This window comes from Anarhichas minor, unplaced genomic scaffold (assembly GCF_050575085.1).
Source record: "Anarhichas minor isolate MPS153535 unplaced genomic scaffold, ASM5057508v1 ptg000037l, whole genome shotgun sequence".
NCBI lineage: Eukaryota > Metazoa > Chordata > Actinopteri > Perciformes > Anarhichadidae > Anarhichas > Anarhichas minor.
In genome coordinates this window covers 2,584,969-2,608,499 of record NW_027466483.1, presented here as the reverse complement: position 1 = coordinate 2,608,499, position 23,531 = coordinate 2,584,969, and the positions used below count along the sequence as shown (strand labels likewise).

The window sequence follows — 23,531 nt, the reverse complement described above, 5'->3', positions numbered from 1 at the left end:
ACATGAATGTCTGAACTTAATTTGGTAGTTTTCATCCAGTGGTTATGGAGATAGATCAATCCAATCCGGTGGACTGATCATTGCCAGAGACATTGTGCTCTATTGGCTCCAAAAACAAATTGGCTTATGAAGGTATGTTACCAAAAGTGAATAAAACAAAGACAACTGGTGCGCCTGTAATACAGACTCCACCTGGAATCCTCCTGCCACCCTTCACAGCCTGAGATGAGAACACTTTGAATTTGACACGCTAGTTACACATGATGCCTTATGAGAAAGCTATGAGACTTTAAGTCATATAACCACAAGCAGATTTATTTATCACTCATAGGTACACAATACATGTTTAATTAATTAAATCAAAGAAAGCATAATGTAAAAAGTACTGTAAGGATTTTACTGTAAAATGTCTGCAGGAAATGTTGAGTTTCATTGATGGTACCTTCCCAGCGATCAATCAAATGTTGTAGAAAAGTACATTATTGTGAATCCCATGTGGATTACAAGAGTAAAGGTAGGTCCAGCCCTACAATGTTGGCAGGCACAAATCCTACACATTTAAAGTGACACATCATGTTCCTTTTAAGGTTCATACTTGTATTTTGGGTTTCTACGAGAACATGTTTAGGGGTTAGGCATTAGGATTTAATGCCAAGTATAATTGGCCCACTACCGCAGCAGCTACTACCCATACAGTCTGCGGTGGGTGAAGTCCAGTGCAGTGTTTTTGACGGAGTTGGTAGTTCAGCGTGCCGAGATGTCACCAAAGCGTTGGAAAGTATGGCTATACACTACACGCCTTTGGCATCTGATAAAAAGTAAATGGGGTGGTGTTGGCATTTTACACAACTAAATGTTTCCACTCACGTGATGGGTATCAAATGAAGTACACAACAAAATGAATCAAATGAAGTACTCTTGATCACTTTAAGGGTACTGCTTTTGCTACTGGTAAGGTAACTGTTCAAACGATACCCGGCCCTCATTCACAGGAAGCTGACTCTAAGAAACACATGAACACATACCTTTGTCCTGTGTCTGTTTGCCATAGAGAGGTATAATTAGCTAGTTTCACTTCCTCTTCCATCAATCATTAACCTTTACACACACAGTCCCACACACTGTGCATGTACCTCGAGGCTTGTATTTAAACACTTGAAAATGTTTCTTAAGATAAAAGCTGACAAATGTTATCGTTGTAGGTTCCTATGTTATTCAATCCCAGCCCTCATTTGGTATCACTTTTTTTTTAAACTAAACTGACCCTTGACTCCTATTCTATGGGATTTACTCTAATTTTCAGCACAACTGTTAAACTAATTATGGTAAATGTGGTGGAAGCAGTACTCATAAGGTAACTATAAAAGCACTGGTGAAGTGGGATTTGAGTTATTTTGTGGCTTCCTTCATTCCGGAAGTAAAACTCCTGTCCAGTTTTTTACATTGACAATGCAGGCGATCCAGGTGACTTGTGTTCTTACAACTAGGTTGTTACCTACAACATATTGTTGTAGATTCACCATCAGCTTTATCAGTTGTGACAACAAAGTAAAGGGGGTCCGTGAAATTTTTGGTTGATTAGACGGTTTAAAAAAACATCTAAACATGAATCTGTCCATTATTTTAATAGTTCAGTATTGTATGAAAGATAACAGGTATCTTTATGCATGGCAGTGGCACTAATAGGCAGTGGTGTATAGTAACGAAGTAGAAATACTTCGTTACTGTACTTAAGTCGTTTTTTTGGATATCTGTACTTTACTTTACTATTTATATTTCTGTTGACTTTTACTTTTACTTCACTACATTTTGCAAAGAAAACTGATACTTTTACTCCGATACATTTCCCCTGAAACCTTCGTTACTCGCTACAAAATCAAAATCTATCTTTAGAAACAAAATGAATCATGAGACCAGCGTCGGGGCCTGTGGTGGAACACAGACTGCAACAAGCAGGTTTGGTGAATCAGTGGTCATAACTTGCAAGTTAAATCATTGGTTAATCACGTTAATGCGCAATTGCAAACAAGTGCTCTCAAAGCCGCGGTGTTTTGATTCCCAGTGATGCCCAGGATGCTATATGCTATAGCTAGCGAGACTACATGAGTAGAATTCCACTCTACGATGACTGATTTCATGATGGAAGCAGAAATGGAAGCACCTGCTACTCCCGCAACAAACGACGGTGGTGACGAAGACCAACACCCGTGGATCGCTAGCGAGTTAGTGAGCTGAGGAAGTGTTGACAGTTGTGAGATTGTGTTGATTTGAGTCATCTTAGCTATAATCATTGCAGCACTAGTTGGCTAACGTTAGCTAACTTAACGTTAGCTAGCCACCACACCATAGGATTGACAGGAGCCGCGAGAGCGCAGCATTAGGGTTAGCATTAGTGTTAGCATTAGAGTTAGCATTAGTGTTAGCATTAGAGTTAGCATTAGTGTTAGCATTAGGGGAATCCTTCCCAGCTGTGTGTGAAGCTGAACACACCTCTACCTGCCTCAGCGGCCTGTGAAAGACTATTTAGCATCGCAGGACTAGTCTTCAGCCCAAGAAGAGCGAGACTGAATTCTCGCAACTTCTTTTGAAGATGAACAGGACATTTTTCAGTTTCAAGCAATGACTGGGTTGTTACTTTCGGTGCTGCTTTAGTATTGATCATGATTTGATATTTGAGTCATTTTGTGGATGATCAGATGGAGTTATGATGGTAGCAGTCGCCCAATTGCAGATTCAGCTTGAGCAAAACCTTTGCCTATTGTGTTCAAATCAGGCCCATAGGAGTTTACAAGGCAGGCGTCCTTTCTCACAACACTGACCTGATGCATCAAGTGGATATTTTTTGCTGAACACATTTGCCCTCTACATCCTCTAGTCGGAATGAGCATACTTATAAACGCACTGTTACAACTCCTTCATAGTGTCATATTGCTTTTCGGAGAATTATGATGATAAGTTCATAGTAGATGCAAAAGTATACTTATGTACAATATATTATGTTGAACATTGTTGCTCCTGGATGGATCACAGCCAACCCAATTATGTTCAACACAGCTCCTTGTCCTTGGTGATGGTGCCACAGCACTTAAAAGAATAAACTTCATAATTCTGACCCTTTGCTTTTTTATTAACAGCATTTACTTGTAATTTTACTTTCAATACTTAAGTACGTTTAATATCAGAAAATTACTTTTGATACTTAAGTACAGTAAATATCAGATACTTTAAGACTTTTACTCAAGTAGTATTCTAATAGGTGACTTTTACTGGAGTAGTTTTCCAGTAAGGTATCTTTACTTTTACTCAAGTATGGCTTTTGGGTATTTTATACACCACTGCTAATAGGCCATCACTCATTTTCGTTTCCACATTTATGTTTAAAATGAAAACATCAATTTGAATAGCTTGTATGCATGATTATCATGCAATTGACAGACAATGTTGATATTGGCATTGGTATCAGCTGACAAGGTGTGTTTATAAATGGCAGTGGCACGGCCACCCTACTCACTGTACCTTGCACATGTTTAAAATAAAAACATGAACATATGAACCTGTGTATTATTTGAATAGCTTAGTATTGAATCCACAATAAAGAGGTATACATGGTACTAGGCCCATTTAATATAAAACACAATTGTATACAATATATATAGTCGGAGGTCCCTGCTCCATCTCTATCAGTTTGAGAGATTGGCCTGAAAAACGTTGAAGACCCGTGCTGTAAATAATAGAATGGTTATATCAGTGCAATTTTTGGATTTAAAAATGGTAATATGGTGATAGTAATGGGTTAATACCCTGATAACAGTGAGATATTATAGGACGATGTTTTCACGATATTTTAGGCTCCTATCAGTAAAATACCTTCAACATCACATCAAAATTATTGGAAGTCAAAATTCAGTCAAAAGACTGAAATTCATCATGAGTTACTTTGTTACTCTGTAATAACCATGAATCAGGGCTGCAAAATGCTATTACATGGCAAATATTTTGCTAATCGCATGGTATTACTATATTATTACCTCTTTATTATAAACTATTACCTAGGGGTGGGGGAAAAAATCGATACAGCATGGTATCGCGATATTTTGCGTGGCGATATTGTATCGATACACGGACGCCAAGTATCGATCTTTTATTATATAAACTATTTTTAAAAAATCAAAACAATTGCTTTTTCAGTCCACTAGATGGTGCTGAGTTGTTTTCTGGTGAGGTCAGGAAAGGTCCCGGGTCAGCGTGATTGGTAGGAAGTTGGTCAAAACAAAGAGACATCTGGCCTCACAACGGGGTTAAATCTGCCAACAGCAGCCAGGCTCATGGGGAGAGTGCGGCGCATAACTGTCTCTCTGCCCTTGACGTCCACGCATCGCAAGTTATACTGAGTTATATAACTCTTATATCCTACTTATATAAGTTATAGTTCATATACTGAGTCCACACGTTTGCATTTAGTTGAGTTGGACTATGTAGTAACACAAACAGTTCTGTTTGTCAGGTTCATGCAACATTTATGACATTGTTGGTCAGTCTGTCTGCTTGACAATCCTATTTTGCTGCAACAAAAATGATTGAAGTGAGATGAACAGACTGAAAACTTTGTTATTAGATAAAACATGTTGACACAGTTTTCCTTTGGGGACATAATTTGAAGTTGAAAAAAGTAATAAATCGCAATATAGGCCTATGTTATCACAATACTCAGAATATCGCAGTATCGTGATAATATCGCAGTATCGTGATAATATCGTATCGTGACCTAAGTATCGTGATAATATCGTATCGCGGGATCTCTGGTGATTCCCACCCCTACTATTACCATGTTATTACTGTGCTGAAATGTAAAGTACTACCAACTTTGACCGACTGTACTTAGTGAACACAGTTTTTCTGTGTAATGAGGGATAAATGGCAACATTCAGAAATGTGACACAGCACATAAAACATAGGTCCCTACAGTTATTCATATTTCATAATGGCAATAAGTCATAAGGAAAAGTTTACTTCAAAAGTATTACAATCATAAGGAAAATTATATTTTTCCAACACTGTTGTATGAAGGAACTACAGTTGTTAGATTTTTATTAGTACTACAGTGTGTTGGTGTAATGGATTTTAGCTAATTATATTCACACAACCATCTTACACAAAAGCAGCCCATCGGTTGTCTGGTGTATTTGTGTTTGGTGCCGAGCCTCAGTGAATTGTATCTTTGCAGGCAACAGTTTAGTTTTACATGAAGTTATTTCCAGTGATTCTGTGTGACGCAGTGTTCAGAAGGTGAAAGATGAGCGTAGGCGGTAAACAGGATTCAGAGAGAAATGGGAGAGAGTGTTGAAGCCTGAATCAATTCACTGTGGTACGTGATGTTTGTGACTCTGTGGGCGGACTGCTTCTGCTTTCATCTTATAACTCTTCAGATTCCCTTTACTTACCAGGCCTTCTCAATCTACCTCTCTATCTGCCAGTGTTTGTTGATAACAAAATATGTTTCTGAGCTAATGAATATAACATTTAAAAAATCATTGAAAAATAGTGAAGAATATGAGGTAGAAAGCTAAAAAAAAAGCAGTTGAGGCACATCTGGATGTGCAGTCTTTAAGGCAAATATCAAAGAAAGAGTTCTGTCTTAAAGAGACAGGCATTTTGCAGTGTGGTTGCAGATTGCAACCAGCTGAATACCCCTCCACTCACCTCTCCCTCTGCAAGACTGTGGTAACGTGAGCCGCCGATTTCACCTCGCTCAGAGGCCGTCCGCGCCACGATGAATCTACGGAGGTCAGATGGCGGCTGGTGGAACCAGAGGCTTTTGCACTCTGCAGCTCACGTTACCACTGTTTCACATAGAGAGCTGCGGTGGCCTTCAAGTAACGTGAAAACATGAAAGTCTCTCTAGAGCCAGTGTTTGGTTTGTCCGTTCTGGGCTACTGTAGAAACATGGCGGTGCAACATGGAGGACTCCATGAAGAGGACCTGCTCGCTATGTACATATGAAGGGCTCATTGTAAAATGACAAAAACACAACTGTTCTTAATTTCAGGTGATTACACACTAATGAAAAGATAGCTCTGAACATTATATTTAATTTCTGCTACTAGATCAATCTAAATGCTACACATTGGGGTTTTATGATCGTTAAGAGACGAGAAATTGTAGTTTCTACGCATTTTGTAGTTTCATTTATAAGATGCAGAGAAAGAATCCAACTGATTTTGCCAGTAGAAGAGAGACGTACACGAGAATCCAACTAAAGTTCTGATAGAAATCTTTAATCACCAGCAACTGTAGCATGTCATCATTGCTTTAGATAAACAAGCAACAGTATCTGAGGAATGTTACACGATGTTACTTGCTCTACACTACAGTAATGTTCCAATGGTTCATATATTATTTACTTGTGATAATGACGTTTGTTTGTCAATATGTTATTCCAGTTTAAACTCGTACAGTATGACCGAGGATTGACAAACACAAGTGTTCAATCAACAGTCAACACATATTGTTGATTGTTAAAGCATGAGCAGATACGAAAAACAGGGAGGCTTTTTATTAGAATTTGATACTTATATACTTCTAAAAACAAGGAATGTAATTTGCAATACATGCCTGGTTCTCTCTTCCATTGGGTAAATAAAGCTCCCACCGGTGTATTTATGCTAAGCCAATCTTTGTCAATCTGATAGGATGCCTCAAATGACAACATGTATGTGGCACTTGGTTCTTTACAAGTAGAGTAAATAAAGTTGAAATGAGTTAATGAGGAATGAGGTCGACCTGATGCTGCCAGAGAGAGACTGCTGTTGTAGAAGTAGCATCCAGCTCTTTCATTAGCTATGAACTATGCAACTAGTTCAATACGTAAAGCATGTGGAGCCCCTTTTTTTCTTCCAATATTGCTTCGGCTTGTTTTCCTGATGAAAAAATAAATACTTGGCAGGGGATTGGATGAACCATCACAAAATGATGAGTCACTTCAGTAACTCAAAGGCCAAGGACTTCCATAATCTTGATTCTGCACTGATAAAGAAAAACAGAACCCAACTACTTGAGCCAATAACACACCTTGTGAACTTGTCAATTAAAACAAGAACCTTCCCTGAGACCTGGAAAAGCCGTTATCAGTCCAACCTTTAAATCTGGTGAGCAAGACTTGCCATGCAGTTTTATTAGACTTAAAAAGGGCTTTCGATACTGTTGATATACAAACTTCCCAAATTCCAATTTTCTGATCATGCCTCACAATGGTTTGACTCGTACCTCAGGGGAAGAGTACAATGTGTGAGAGTCAATGGGGACGAGTCCACCATCCGTGCCAATAGCATGGGGATACCCAGGGGTCAGTCCTAGGTCCTGTGCTATTTAACATGTACATCAACGACCTACCCGAGAGCTGTCCTGGGGTTGGCTGCCAAATGTATGCCGATGATACAGTTATTTATACATCTGCCAGAACATCTAGCAAGGCCGCTGACCAGCTTACTGAATCCTTACATTCTGTGTGGCTTGAGTCCTCTCACTTAACACCGAATGTAAAAAAAAAAAATGGTTTCAATTTGTTTTTTATACGTAAACGACACGAAAATGAAAAATTAACGGTCGAATCGCATTACGCAAAACCTCATTCAGTCTTCTCTGTTAAAAGAGCAAAACTATGGAACTGTCTACCAACTGAATCGAAAATGCAACTCAATTTTAATGTTTTTAATAGAGGTATTAAATCATGGCTACAAGAGAAACATTGTTCTCACGCCTAACACCCTTGTAGACACACATGTGTTTTGTGTATATATTTGTGGATGTATTTTCCTTTTTCAATTTGAACTTTTTTTTGTTAAAGCGTGGTTGTTGTAAATTAGCGTTTCGCTACAAACACTAAACAGTGCATCCTTGTGCATAAATATGTTACAATTCTAATGCTACTGTGATGTCCATATCAAAGAAAATAAACATAACATAACATCTGTCAATCAAACTCAAATCATGTTGGGAGGAGAGCCAAAACGTCTTCCACTGAGGAAAGCCTTCCGTGTCGTTCTTTGCTCTGTAGAACTGGTGCTGCTGCAGCTACACTAACCTCTTTAGGAGCCGCCATCTTCGATTCTCTATGTCGTCTCACACACACACCAAAGTCCCGCCAGTAGCTGCCAGCAGCTCCTCTGATTGGTCCGTGCTCTTGCTTACCGTACACAAACGCATAAATTAAAGCTTGACAAGTTGGGTTTTCGTGTAATACGTGATCCTTCAATTCTCATGAAAATCCAACTTGCTTTTTCTTTTTTTGATGATTTATGATGTCAGGACCTGGCTCTGAAGCCATGACCAATAAGAGAGGGAGAGGCAGGCTGAAGGCTAATAATACGTAATATATTACAGTCGAGACGGTAATAGTTAACCCAAAACCAACTGTTGGGATGTGAATATCAGTAGAATCAATGTGGGTGTGTGTCTGCATGAGAGCAGAGTGTGGCGTGTGCATTGATGAAAATGCAACAATAAGTTGTGACGTGTTGTTGCAGAAGCCCGGCTTGTGTCGGCGGGTGTGTCGGCTGGCTCTTCCTCTGTGGCTCCTCCTCCTGGCTCTGCTGCTCCTGGCCTTCCTGCTGCCCCTCATGGACGGAGGCAACAGCTGCTCCCTCTCCAACAACTTTGCCCGGTCCTTCAACATCATGCTCCGGTATGACGAACCCCCCCCCACATAGGGAGGAGTTATGTCTCACCTGTCCTTTGATCATCATGCACAAACAGGACCGATTCAGTGGCTTTGCAACAAATCTTAATCTCTTTTTTAAAACAATTCAACTAGATTTGCTAACAGCAGTGCATCCTTCAATATCATCATCTACTAGGATGGAAGGGATTCTAGAGGAGCACACACATCAGCAAACTACAAATCCCACATTTTCCTGATGCTTGTACGCATTCTGAGCTACGTCGTCAAACGTCAACTCTGCTCAACCTCCCATCCCATGCTTCTTTACAGTATAAAAATAATGATCTGATAATCATCAAACTACTTATCACAAAGAATAAGTGTAAGTGCAATAGGACTACAATTCCAATGCTCAATCTAAGATTCATTTTTTTGTCACAATTTTAAATATGATCGTCAGCTTTTATCTCATTGAGAATAAATGATGGTCAAAGTTCAAAGAACTGCAAAGTGTCAATAGACACGTTTTCAAGACATTAACAACAATCTGCACCGTCCACACGACGAGGGGAAGCAGAACTCGTGGACTTCTTGACACTCTTTGTTGGAAAGAAAAAAGATGTGTGGGGGAAACCTCAGAGTGTGTGACAGCGGAAAGGAGCACAGCTCCCTGCTGCGTACTAACTGAGACTACCGCTATGTGGAACATGTAGCAGGAGATCCAGACCAAAGACTACAGCAACAGAACTGGACATGACACGGTTGAACTGTATAAATCCTCCCTCCAGTGGTCCGGCTCAGAGAACCAGGATACCTACAGAGAGTCCCTGAGGTAACTCAATGCTTTTAGCTAATGCTGTACTCATATGTAGCAACCTTATACAACTAGTTCTCAAAGAACTACAAAGTGCAGCTTTATCTTTTAAATGATTGTGTTTCATCTTTTTAAAGATTTGAAGGTCAAAAGATGACATTGTGTGTCCCTGGTATTATAAAATCCCCGTATGTTCATACCGAGAGCAACGGGGCGAATCCTTCTGCTGTGATCAGATGTTTCCACCTTCTTGATGTTGACTTTGATCATTTTACTGATCAACATAGCATCAAAGCCCCGGTGCTGTGCGGTGCTTCCACATCAGGGTGTGGCTGTCTGTACCACATGGACCCTGATCTGAATGTGGACGGTGGGCTCCAGTGTGTTGGCTGGACACCAGAGTGCTAAAGTCCCGTCAGAAGCCAACAGCTATCGGTCTGATGACAATAAGTGTCCGGAGGATACGGAGAATACTTCCGGTGCAGTCAGCTCATATCCGGGCTGAGACCTCCTTTTCCGTGTCCTGGTTATTGTTTACAGTCCCATTAGCTACCGTTGCATCCAGATCCTGAATTCATACGCAGATATCTTTTCAGAGATTTTAGATTAGATAGTCCTGACTCCACCTCCGCTGCTGTTCCACTAGCAACATGCCATTAAGGTGAAACATGTTGCTGGGGTTTATTGGTTACATTTTTGTAGCACTTTTAAAGCTGCAGTATTTGTTTGTCCCAGCGTGGCAGCTCATGCACCACACCCCACAATAACTGCTCACCTACATGAGCTCTCCTCTCTGTCCATAAGATGTTGACGCCATTCAGCCCACCTGTCATAGATTGGACTGTCTTATCAGGACGGTTAAGGGCTTGTGGGTAACGCTGTTTTTTTAAATGAAGCTAAAAACAGAAATCTTAAATCAACAACAAACAAAACAACATCCGTGTCTAGACGAATGGAATGACCAGTAAGACTTACTGTTGAGCAGGGTGATGTTCCCAAGCTGGTTTTACTGATATTCCTTATGTCAGTGTGATTTTATTGAGGAACAGGACCCAGAAGGTCTTCACAAAAATAACGCAGACAAATGGCAGTCAGAGAGAGGAAGGGAGACGTTTCTTCATAAATCCAAACGGTCTCATCCTCTCATCACGCTGCTCACGGTGTGGACACACAGAGGCAATTACACATGAAGTATCATTATCACATGATGGAAGCTTTACTCCTAAATGTATTGACGGTTGCCCATTGAATGTGTGTGTGTGTGTGTGTGTGTGTGTGTGTGTGTGTGTGTGTGTGTGTGTGTGTGTGTGTGTGTGTGTGTGTGTGTGTGTGTGTGTGTGTGTGTGTGTGTGTGTGTGTGTGTGTGCAGTCTACTCCTGTAGCTCTCCTCTCTTCTGATGACACGTTTCCTCGTGGAATCATCCAATGCTCTGATTTATAATCAAGAAGGACCGATTCAACAGGAGCTGCTGTTGGTATTTGCAGAAGGTACTTTCTGGGTTGATTGTGTTGGTGGAACATTTGACAGCATGTCCTTTGTTTTCTTGCACGTACGCTTCAGATTTTTGATCTGTACTTTGATCCTGTTAGAACTGAGTTCATGACTCCTAGCTGCTATTGATGCAGGAATAAGGAGGTGTCCATGTTCTTCACACTGGGTCTGTTCATGTGTCAGGAGGGTTGAAGCAGTTTTACTCCGTCCTCTCTTTCACCTGAGAGCGGGTCCTTTCTGAAGGTGCTGCTTTGCGTGGCCGGTCTTCCTCACAGCCTGACCCTCAGGTGGCGGTCTGCCGAGCTCTTGACGCCAGAGGCCGAGCCGTAAACCTCGGCACCACCCATGGTTTATCCTGCACGCTCTCTCTTTCCACATTACACACACACCCCTAAAAATACACCCAAACACCTCCACACACCCTCACAAACACAGTTACTCCGTGTGTAGGCTATTATTGATTTATCACGTTGCTGTGGCAACAGTGACCAAATCGAGCAAATCTAATTCTTCATATGCAGCTATAGTGTCTTTGATTTGCCGCAACTTCGCAAGTACTCCAGCATGTTTCTGAGTTCATGTTCATTTAAGATGTTACACGTCTCAGTTTAAACATCAAAGTATAATTCCCCCTGAAGAAATGAAACTACTCTCATCACGATAAAAAGACACGATCATGTTGGTGGGAAACGCGCATGCTTTCACTATCAACCCCTCATGACTGTAAATATGCTACATGCTGCATGGTACCATGTTACCGTGTTGCCGTGGCCTTAAAACTTTATGTATACCATCCAGTTAATCATTTGTATCAGTGCCATAACCTATGTACCAAGTTAAACATGGAAGGGAGACGTTAATGCTGCCCTGTGTTCTGCTTATTGCACTGCCCTCCTCCGTCTTCCTTTCTGCCCGTGTGGCGTCGCCCGGCTCCAGCCCTACGTTGTGTCATTGATACCTTATGCAACATGAAATGACTTGAACCTCCTGAGCACAGCTGGTCCTTTACAGCCTGTTTGGGTACACTCGTTATGCAAAAAATGTCCTAAATGCCGGTGTGTGCTCTCAGATGGAGGTGTTAAATATACTGATATGATTGACGAGAGCTTTTTTTTGTGAAATGATTCTATTTTATTTATCTTTTGAAACATATTCAGGAGAGCTTGTATTTAACCAATGTGTTTCATTCTGATGAAATAAAAAATGCAGTTTGAATATTCTGTGTGATTTGCTTTGAGAATTTTTTTCACTAATGTTGCCAGTGGAGCTATTCTCCACCAGCTTCATGCTAGCTAGATAGCTAGCTTGTTAGCTCACTTGGAACAAAGGATTTCATGGGCCAAACATATATTTCCGCAGGTGGAAATCTGTTGAAATTGAAGTTCTGAATATTTCCTCTCCTGCACAATTTTTTGTGCTAACCTTTCAGACGAAATGAAACTTACATCCAGCATCCAATATCAGGTTATACAGTGTACTGTGAAATTGGACACGGATGTACACGTGCTCACTACGCGTGCTATTTGATGTATCACGTTACTATCTCCCGCTACCACACTTTCACTCTCTCTGCTCTCCATGCCCGTCTCTGTCTGTGTTCAGAGTGAGTGTTCTCTCTGAATGTGCGCTGCCTCCTACGCCGCTCTCACCTCGGCCTCCCAGCCAGGCCCGCCGAGCTGTGCCGCAATCTGGAGCGCTCGCTCTGCCAAATACACGGAGCAAAACAACCATAGCAGAGCAGCCTCTCTCCCACAGAAGATTCCAGTCCTCCTCAATCTGCAGCGTTTACAATCTGTCATCCGATTGAAAATCTTTACACGCAGAAACCTGACATGCTGAGTCCGATGTGTTTTATTATTTTACTCGTTGCAAAAGTTTGTAATACAGGATGAAACTGAATTCATTATTTGGGTGCAATGGATAGCGCTAGTCTCAAACTGGGTAGTGTATTTATTACATTAGCAAGAAGCGATGGTTTAGCGACCTAGAGCGCTGTCTTATCCTTTGTTTGGGGACCTTCACCGATTCCAAACTGTTCTGTGATCAGCTGCTACAATCTGTCTTTAAATTCTGCATCTCTGTATTCTGTACTTTGTCATGAAGTGTTTTGTGCTCGGAGACGAATGAACCAAGTGAATCGGCTCATAAGAGGATTACGTTTCAGCAACTCTGACAAATGCGTAAAAGACGTGTAGAATATGGATCTGGTCTCAATGACGTCCCCGGTAGGTTCCTGATGAGCTGTTGTGAAGCTCAAAGTGGGCGGATGAGGAAGTCGCCATCCCAGCATTGAGGACAAAGCCCGTCTCCTGGCTAACCCAAAAAATGGTCAAAGAGGCGGATTGTTGGTGGAGCTGTGGTGGCCCAGCAGAGAAGAAAGCTAGTGGCGAGCGACCCCAGACGGCACCCACCTGTTACTCAAACTTGCCGCCAGGCGGCAACCTCAGGTTCTGTCTTAAAACTTTGCATTCTCTCTAATGTCCAGCAGGGGGCGACTCCTCTGGTTGTATAGAAGTCTATGAGAAAATGACTCTACTTCTCTCTTGATTTATTACCTCAGTAAACATTGTAAACATGAGTTTATGGTCTCAATCTCTAGTTTCAAGTATTCTTCAATACAGCATGATGTTCATTTAGTACATTATGGTCCATTTAGAGTCAAACAGACCATAAAGCAGGGGATGCTTTAGGGCGGGGCTACACAGTGATTGACAGGTCGCTGACGCTACCAGAGACGTATACGGCGTCACTACGTCACTCCTCCGCATTCCAAATATGGTAACTTCTGTTCATTTGTTGCGAAAAAACAACATGGCGACATCCATAATCCAAGATGGCAATTGTGAAATTGCCGAACTCAATGCTTCACAACGGTCCACAAACCAATGTGTGACGTCACGATGACTACGTCCACTTCTTATGTACAGTCTATGGTTGCCACGCCCGTAACTATACATAACTTTTTATTTTTTTAAATCTTTATTTCTGCTTCAAAGTGGGGCATTTTAACATGGGGTTCTATGGGGATTGACTTGCTTTTGAGCCACCCTCAAGTGGACTTTTGAGGAATTGCAGTTTTTGGCACTTCCATACCAGTGGTTGGCGTGCATTTTATACCTGGGCCTTCACTGCTGTCCTGCAGCTGAAACACAGCTACGGTTATTATTTGTTTCGTGTAAAAATGAAGCTCAACACCTATAGATCCACTAACTGCAGAGAATACGCCGAGACTGCGTCTCCTCTCTGCTCTGACTGGAGCTGGGACTGCTTCGCAAGAGAGTAGCCGCCTGTGAGTGCTTTGGGGCGGCGGAGGGGCTCACGGCAGCACCCGCTGCTCGTTCACGGCAGTGCAGAACGTACGCGCTTTAACGTCAGAGTCAAAACACCAGAAAAGTCTCTAGATTTGTCACTAGTAGCTTTTGACAAAAAAAGTCGCCATGAGGGTTTGGAAAGTCTCCAGATTTAGCGAGAAAGTCGCCAAGTTGCCAACACTGGCACCGACTAAATATGTCCCCAGAGCAACATTGGACGTAACAATAGTTCCTATCACATATAAAACCAAACAAAAATCCATCTTCATAAAAACAAGTTGTACAAATAATAATATATAAACAATCATATTGAAGCTACTGCAGATGTAAAAACAAACGCATTTAATACTGTTACGCCCCCTGACTTAACGATGCCTCTTTTCAAGTAGAGAGCTCCGTTTGTCTTTCAGGTCTGCCACGCCCCTTGACGATCACTGAAGCACCCACACCTGAGAGTCCTCATTTCATCAGTGGAGCTGCATATCAACCCCCGAATCCAGTGTTTCCCGGGCCCCCGTTTCTTCACTCTGGGCCTGTGGCGCTGTGGGTTTGCTGTCACTGCTACCAAGAGCATTTGTGTTGCCACACCTGGGGTTCAAACTTAATGGAAGCTTTGTAGGGGTTCTCTGCCTTTTATTTTGTAAAGTTTTCTCCTGTTTTTTGTGACTAGTTGGGGAGTTCAGTATTATGTTGGTTTGTTCGTAGGCCAGCTGACCTCTTCTTTTCCAGTTAGCGTGGGGGTTTTGTTTATTATGTTGGCCTTAGAGACCTTGACGGCTCCGCTTCCTTATTTAGTTGGTTTGTTCCGGTTCATCTATACTGTTAATAAATGTGTCTAATTGCCGCTGCCTTATCCTCTTGGTTTTTATTCAACTTTTGCCAAGGTTTTCCATCAACTTTATGTTACTTCCAGTGTACCCCTAGGCACACTATATAGGCCGTAACACTTACCAGAGCTGCTGTTCACTATTTAAAGACAAAGTCCATGCTCCTTTCTTTGTTAATAAAGAGTTTAATCACACGGTTGTTCAGTACATCCGTGTGTTTTAGTTCCAGTAAGAAGTCCTTCTCCATTCATGGACGCCAGTGAAGACAGTCGAGCCTCCCCAGTTGTATTTCTTGAATACGTTTTAATGCGTTTGAGGCTGAAAATGTTCGCTCAACAGAGGCAGCAGATATTGGGATTGTCACTGCCCAACATGTCACTCTAGCCCACTGACCAATCACGTACTTGTAGGCCAGCTAGCAGGCTCTGGCACGTCAAAGAATACGCCCAACATGTCAAACTAAAGATCTGATTGGTTGAACACTATGACAATCAACAATATCGTCCCCATTCACTTAAACTGCACATGGATGCACTTGTGAGTCTGCAGGCCTCGGGCCTCTGTTCTTACCTAGAGACACAGAGGTGAAATCTGATTGGATAAAAGCTCTACTTAAAACAAGCTGCACTGGAAGCAGAGCAACTGAGGAAGACAGTAGCTGTGCAATGAGAACATAAGATAATGGGAAAAATATTTGTATAAATTATAATACATGTAGTGTATTTAAGAACAATTATAAAATAGCTATAACTTTGTGATTCTGTTTAGGCCAGCAGAGAAGGCCTCGAAGGCCCTGACAGTCCACCACTGTTCCATACTGACTTCATTTTTAAGCGCCGGAGGTTGCCGCTTAGGAAAAATGCAGAAAATTTAGTTTCGAAATTGGTGTAAACAGAACATGAGGTCGTATTTACTATTTAACTATTTTGGACAAAAAAACATACAGACTTAGTGTGCAAAGGCCTTAACTCTGATAGCTATAACTAAACTACAGAGTTAATCTTAGGGCCAGAAAAGCTGTTTACATTTTGTGTTTATTAAAATCACTTCCTCACTGGAACTACTTTGTTAGTACTACTTTTTTTTCATATAATCCCAGTCCAACAAAAGAATGAATCCAAATAGATTGTTTTTAAGACACGTAAAAGCTTGTGTTAACCACAGACCTTATTTCAGGCATTGAACCAAAAATCCAATCAAAAAATAAAACATTGACTTCGAGATGAAGGAAGTGGTAAAATGCTAACTCATTTCCAGGTTTTAGGACTCCTTCCTGCAGCACCAAATCCACTCATCCATAGACATTTGTAAGGATTACAGATACTAGAACCCAAAAGTACAACTCAGACAAGATACAAGTTCAGTTCTTTTACTAGAGTTCAGGCAGGGTCAAAACCGGGAGGTCAGTCAAACAGGCGAACAAATCCAATAAGGGGCAAAAATACAAGGTCGAAAACAGGCAGACAGGGTCGGAACAGGCAGATCATGAACAATATAAAAGGTACGCTGGAGAACTTGGCAATAACATACAAGACAATCTGGCAGGGAACAAGTGCAAGTGAGGGGACCTAAATAGTGAGGGCTAATGAGGGAATGGGCTGCAGGTGAGATGGGTGTGGAGGACCAGGTGAGGGGAATGAGAGATGATCGGGTGTGAATGGTAGGATCTGAAATGACAGGAGAGTTAATAAATGTTACGGTCCGGCTCTAGAACCATAGCAAATGTTACGAAAACTCAGGCACGGAGCTAAACAAACAAATACTTTTAATGAACAAAGGCCAGGACATTTCAAGTGTGCAACAAAGAATGAGCTTTCTCGTCGTGAGTGCCAGAAGGTTCCACTGCTGCCAGACGCTCCTTGCACACCAGGTGTGAGAGGGGAAGAAGCCAGCACTTCCTCTGGATGGGGCGGATCTTGTAGGGCGAAGGCCGTGGCCAGCTGCCTCCAATCTTCCTGATGTCCCTCTCTAACGATCCAGGAACACTGAAAGATAAACACTCCCTGGCAGAGGCCCTGGGCCATCACAACAAGCAGACAGGATGAAAACGATCTAATATGAAGGGGAATTCATGACAACATTAACCTTAAATGTTTCCATTTCGTAGCAGGTTTTAGCAGCTAGCTCTGTTACTTTGTATTTGCAACGTCTTCTGTTTAGGCGGAAGTGATCACCAGTGACCCTGTCGCTAAGCAACCATGACAACGCATTAGTCTACCATTTGTTTTTCCCAGAAGTGGAGTGCAAAGGAATTAGTCGTCGTAGCTGTGGTATGTGTTATTATATCACCTCACCGCTATGGACCAATAAGATTGCTTGATTTCAGATACCCGTTTTATAACAAGAAATAGTTCTGTTTCCCCCTGTTTTCCAGTCTTTATGCTAAGCTAGGCTAACCACGTCCTGACTCAAGCTTGAGTACAGAACTGAGCGTTGAATTGTTCCTTTAATTTAATTCCTTAATGGTGGATGATGCTGTATCTTTACTAAAACAGCTGTGTCTTTCACTTCGTCTTGCTTAAATGTGGGCATGAAGGAGACAGAGGGTCCATCCATCCATCCATTTTCCTCCGCTTATCCGGGGTCGGGTCGCGGTGGCAGCAGGCCAAGCAGGCTGACCCAGACTTCCCTCTCCCCGGCAACATGTTCCAGCTCATTCTGGGGGAGCCCGAGGCGTTCCCAGGCCAGCTGGGAGATGTAATCCCTCCAGCGTGTTCTGGGTCTTCCCCGGGGTCTCTTCCCAGTTGGACATGCCTGGAAAACCTCCAGTGGGAGGCGTCCAGGAGGCATCCTAATTAGATGCCCGAACCACCTCAGCTGACTCCTTTCGACGCGAAGGAGTAGCGGCTCGACTCCAAGGTCCCTCCTGATGACCGAGCTCCTTACCCTATCTCTAAGGTTCGTGACCATAGGTGAGGGTAGGAACATAGACCGACCAGTAAATTGAGGGTCTAATAGAGACATTATTGACTTGTATTATGGGAAGTGTGGGATCTAACACCCATAACAGCTAAAAGTCAGGGTATATTGGCCACTGTAGTCCCTAAGCTATATATAAATTAAATACTAAACTGCTGGACAAAATGCAAATAAAATTCATTTTTTTAAACCAGAAAAACTTGCATAACAGGTTGCTGCACTCTGTGTTTGGTCTGCACATAGCTCGAAGCTAATGCTACATCATTATGGGCAAGAGGTTTACATCCCTCTCTCTTGCTTGCCATCCTCCTCCTCTGTCTGTCTGTCTTTAGTGTCACAGATAGGGGGTAAAGGTTCACAAAATTCTCGGTTCGGTTCAATATGATACAGTGGTGCCACGGTTCGGTACGTTTTCAATGCAGCAAAAAAGCAGAAATGCCAAATCCTCGCTGATGAGACTTTCAAGGGGGCGTCTCTGATTTGATTCTCTGTTTGGGCTTTTGTTTTCTTTTACAAAGCAGGAATTATGGTCTGGAGAAATGGGCTAGTGAAGGAGTAGTGTCACGGGGCTCAATAGCATTAAGCATGTTCGTACAGCCTGGTTTATCACTCCAGAGTAGGGATATACCCAGTGGTGTATAGTAACGAAACTGTACTTAAGTCGTTTTTTTGGATATCTGTACTTTACTTTACTATTTATATTTCTGTTGACTTTTACTTTTACTTCACTACATTTTGCAAAGAAAACTGATACTTTTACTCCGATACATTTCCCCTGAAACCTTCGTTACTCGCTACAAAATCATTAGGGTTAGCATTAGGGTTAGCATTAGGGAAATCCTTCCCAGCTGTGCGCAAGCTGTGTGTGAAGCTGAACACACCTCTACCTGCCTCAGCGGCCTGTGAAAGGCTGTTTAGCATCGCAGGACTAGTCTTCAGCCCAAGAAGAGCGAGACGGAATTCTCGCAATTTTGAAAACCAACTTCTTTTGAAGATGAACAGGACATTTTCAGGTTCAAGTAATGACTGGGTTGTTACTTTCGGTGCTGCTTTAGTATTGATCATGTTTTGATATTTGAGTCATTTTGTGGATGATCAGATGGAGTTATGATGGTAGCAGTCGCCCAATTGCAGATTCAGCTTGAGCAAAACCTTTGCCTGTTGTGTTCAAATCAGGCCCATAGGAGTTTACAAGGCAGGCGTCCTTTCTCACAACACTGACCTGATGCATCAAGTGGATATTTTCTGCTGAACACAATATTATGCATTTGCCCTCTACATCCTCTAGTCGGAATGAGCATACTTATAAACGCACTGTTACAACTCCTTCATAGTGTCATATTGCTTTTCGGAGAATTATGATGATAAGTTCATAGTAGATGCAAAAGTATACTTATGTACAATATATTATGTTGAACATTGTTGCTCCTGGATGGATCACAGCCAACCCAATTATGTTCAACACAGCTCCATGTCCTTGGTGATGGTGCCACAGCACTTAAAAGAATAAACTTCATAATTCTCAAAATTCTGACCCTTTTTATTAACAGCATTTACTTGTACTTTTACTTTCAATACTTAAGTACATTTAATATCAGAAAATTACTTTTGATACTTAAGTACAGTAAATATCAGATACTTTAAGACTTTTACTCAAGTAGTATTCTAATAGGTGACTTTTATTTTTACTGGAATCATTTTCCAGTAAGGTATCTTTACTTTACTCAAGTATGGCTTTTGGGTACTTTATACACTACTGGATATACCTTTAGCCCTGTTTGAATCAGGAGGGAACAGATACCGAAACGCTGTGTGTACATGACTATTCACGTACACTGGGCGTGATGGTGCCGGTGTAAACAGGAAGTAGATTGTTTGCTTAGTTTAAAAAAATACGACAGAGTAATAAAGTAGTCTTTAATAATGAAAGGTCGTGCTTGATACTTAAGATCTTCTCTAAAATCTTCTTCTATGAACTCAAACAGACAGTTCCTGGAAAGTTTTATTTTTCAGACTTAGTTACAGTGCTGGGGGTCTTGCTCTATCTCTCTCTCTCCTCATATTTACATTCAAATCAACACTTACACATAAAGGTTTACTAGATTATGGCTCCATAAATATGGTCAACACACGTCTCTCACTCGTTCCCTCGGTGTTGTTGTTGTCTGTTGTCACTCGTAGCTCTGCTGGTGGCTGAAGTCTGTCCTACTGAATAGCATTTACTGCTAACAGTGACTTCAGATGTCTGCTCCGATACCTCCGCTGGTCACGCCGCTCACTAATCGCTCCAATAACAGCTGCTTCCTCCACAGAAATGCAGACTTTTACTGAACAACAGCTGCTAGTAAACTCAACACGATCAACAACACCTGTAATCAGTTGTTCATATGGAATTAACCTGGTAGTCGATCGGTAATCAAGACTGTTGTTTGTGAACATCCGGGAACGGTCACGTGATAGGAGCGTGGCGAATCAGGGAAGGACAGCACTTTACGTCGGGTGGGTTGCCATGTTTGAGCGCAGTGGCTCCACCAATTTCAGCTATATTTTATTTTTCAAAAGCAATTTAATATTATTCCAACATATTGTTCGGTTCGTAATGCGTACCGAACCATGAGCCCCGTACCGAACGGTTCAATACGAATACGTGTATCGTTACACCCCTAGTCACAGAGTCTGGCTGTCACATACAGTGGGGAAAAAAAGTATTTAGTCAGCCACCAATTGTGCAAGTTCTCCCACTTAAAAAGATGAGAGGCCTGTAATTTTCATCATAGGTACACTTCAACTATGAGAGACAAAATGAGAATCCAGAAAATCACATTGTCTGATTTTTAAAGAATTTATTTGCAAATTATGGTGGAAAATAAGTATTTGGTCAATAACAAAAGTTCATCTCAATACTTTGTTATATACCCTTTGTTGGCAATGACAGAGGTCAAACGTTTTCTGTAAGTCTTCACAAGCTTTTCACACACTGTTGCTGGTATTTTGGCCCATTCCTCCATGCAGATCTCCTCTAGAGCAGTGATGTTTTGGGGCTGTCGCTGGGCAACACGGACTTTCAACTCCCTCCACAGATTTTCTATGGGGTTGAGATCTGGAGACTGGCTAGGCCACTCCAGGACCTTGAAATGCTTCTTACGAAGCCACTCCTTCGTTGCCCGGGCGGTGTGTTTGGGATCATTGTGTTAGGGTTAGAACAAAGGATGAGAGAGCCTGCAGGCCGCAGGTACTCTTCTGCTGCGAGCTTCTTACTGTGCACGCGCATCAGAAGAATGAGCTGGACCCGGTTCAAATTAAAAACAATATTTAATGTACTACACAAAGTTCACTTACAAACTGAATTAACTATCAATAGTAATGTTCTCGAGAGCAGAGACCACATACACGCATCTCCTCACAGTCCGGCGCGGCCAGTTAGCTGAAAATGAGAGCTGCAGTGATCTGAGGTAAACTCCCTCAAACATTGTCTTTTGTATCCCCTGAGAGTCGGAAAGTGTCCGATACTGTCATAAAACATGTGAATGATCCTCCGTTGCGATTAGTGATTGGCTTCATTTGAATTCTGCCCCCTCCCATTATCGATCCCTTAGCAAAACATCTTGAACTCCTCCTCTCTGTCCTGCTGGTCAGCTTGGCATTTGACCGTCCCACTGGCCCCATCCTCCATCGATGAGGTCGCCTCCATTTGCTGCTGCATGTCTGACACCTCACTCAGAATCTCTATCTGACCCTCAAAACTATTCTTAGTGTTTTAATACCTACAGTGACTATACTTCTATGATGTAATACATTCAATGAGTTAATATACTGTAACATATAATATCCTCTATAAGTAAGAATATTGTAAACCTATAATACATTCCATATGGAAACATATTGTGACTAACATATTTATTATTGTGACACTCCTACTCACCACTAGGGGTGTTATTAAATCCTACTAATAATGCGTTTAATACTGAAATTCTCCACAAAACCCCCCTAACACACTATTCATAGTGTGTTCATAAATTCCCAGGAAAAACAATCCCTCTCTAAAGGTCCTTTATGGGCCGAGGGTGAATTTCCTCAACTAAACAGTAGCTAACAGTTCAAGTTCATAAACATCATCTACACCTAACTGATTTCCCTATGCTTGTAGAAGTTCACTAATGCAAGGGATGCAGCAGCGAACACAGAGGACCAGGTGGTGGAGGTCCTGCGTCGAGTTCTGGATCCATCCTACGAAATGAGGGATGAGAAGAATGAGAAGAATTCTGAGAAGCCTTGTCTGCTCCTTTTTCACTTGACAAAAATTATATTTCCTAATACAATGCACCTCTAAATCCCAAATTGACCCTATAAAACAAAAAACAAACAAACAAAACAATCTCTCAGAGTCAATTTTCCAAATTGTCAGTGTCTCACCAGATGTTTTCAGAAGTCCATCTGGACTCAATCAGGTCCTTCAGCATCCCAGCGAAGATGATCAGGAGCTGCTCGTGAAGTCCTGCTATGGCATCACGAGTTAAGTTTACAAAACGCTGTTGGTTGTAATATATGCAATTAATCCAATCGACATTTTATTGATTGACACCTACCAGAAAATTCTGATTTCTGGCACTAAATTAATTAAGTAAGCACCGTTGGTCAGCACCACTTACACCTTTGGACCTCATTCACAGTCAGCTACCTGGTGATACAATAGGAGACTGCTTTCTCCTGTCTGCGGATGCCTCTGTGTTCTCCACCTGTCTTTGTCCTTCCAACACCCATGCTGCCGAAGTTGATGTAAACATTATGCAGCCTAGGAGTGTTCAATGAACTCTCAACTCTGTCTATCCTACTAGGCTCTAATCTAACAGTAGCTCTGACTGTGTGAAAAATTAGTTTATTATCACAATTAAAATTGCAAAATTAAAAATTATGGAAATTAAATTCTGAATTAAAATTAATATTTAATTAAAATTCTGAATTAAAATCAAAAAATTACAAATGTCAGATTCAAAATCAACTATGCAAGCTAAAATATTGAATCAAAATTAACAATTTTAGGATAAAAATTGAATTGAAACGGAGTTATAATATTGGATTAAAACTAAATTCACCAACTGAAGTTGAAATGTTGAATTACAAACGAGTATCAAAATTTAAAAAACTATCAACAACTATCAATGCAAGTTAAAAACCCTATTAATATTAAACCAACACTGCCAATTGAAATGTTAAATCACAATTAAAACCATCAATGAAAGAAGTACAATTAATATAATCAACAGTAGTATAAAATGCTAAATTAAAACTAAGATAAACAATCAAAGTCAAAATACAAGTCAAAAGCTTAGTCAAAAACAAGGAATATTACAAGTTTATCACCAGAACTCAAAGTATTGTAATGTATCTTCTAATCCACGGATGACTGAGTATCTTGTAATTCTAAGACAATTTCACCTCTAGGTTTTCTGGGTAATGGAGTTTTCTGTAATTATCAAGCAATTACTCCTCCAACCGATAGGTGGCGAAGTTG

General features: G+C 41.3%; 1 protein-coding gene across 5 annotated transcripts in view; it reads left to right on the top strand.

Annotated features, from left to right (window-relative positions):
• The window catches only part of syne3 (spectrin repeat containing, nuclear envelope family member 3), a 67,147-nt gene extending 52,030 nt beyond the window's left edge, over window positions 1-15,117 (top strand). For 4 of the 5 annotated variants that reach the window (XM_076107019.1, XM_076107021.1, XM_076107022.1 and 1 more), the window contains 2 exons: window positions 8,523-8,680; window positions 14,684-15,117. In XM_076107019.1, the coding sequence (XP_075963134.1) occupies window positions 8,523-8,680; window positions 14,684-14,711 (186 nt within the window). In that variant the 3' untranslated portion in view covers window positions 14,712-15,117. Of the gene's footprint in view, window positions 1-8,522; window positions 12,183-14,683 lie in introns of those variants that run through there. The other variant, XM_076107023.1, reaches the window with a different exon arrangement.
• Window positions 15,118-23,531: the final 8,414 nt, after the last annotated feature.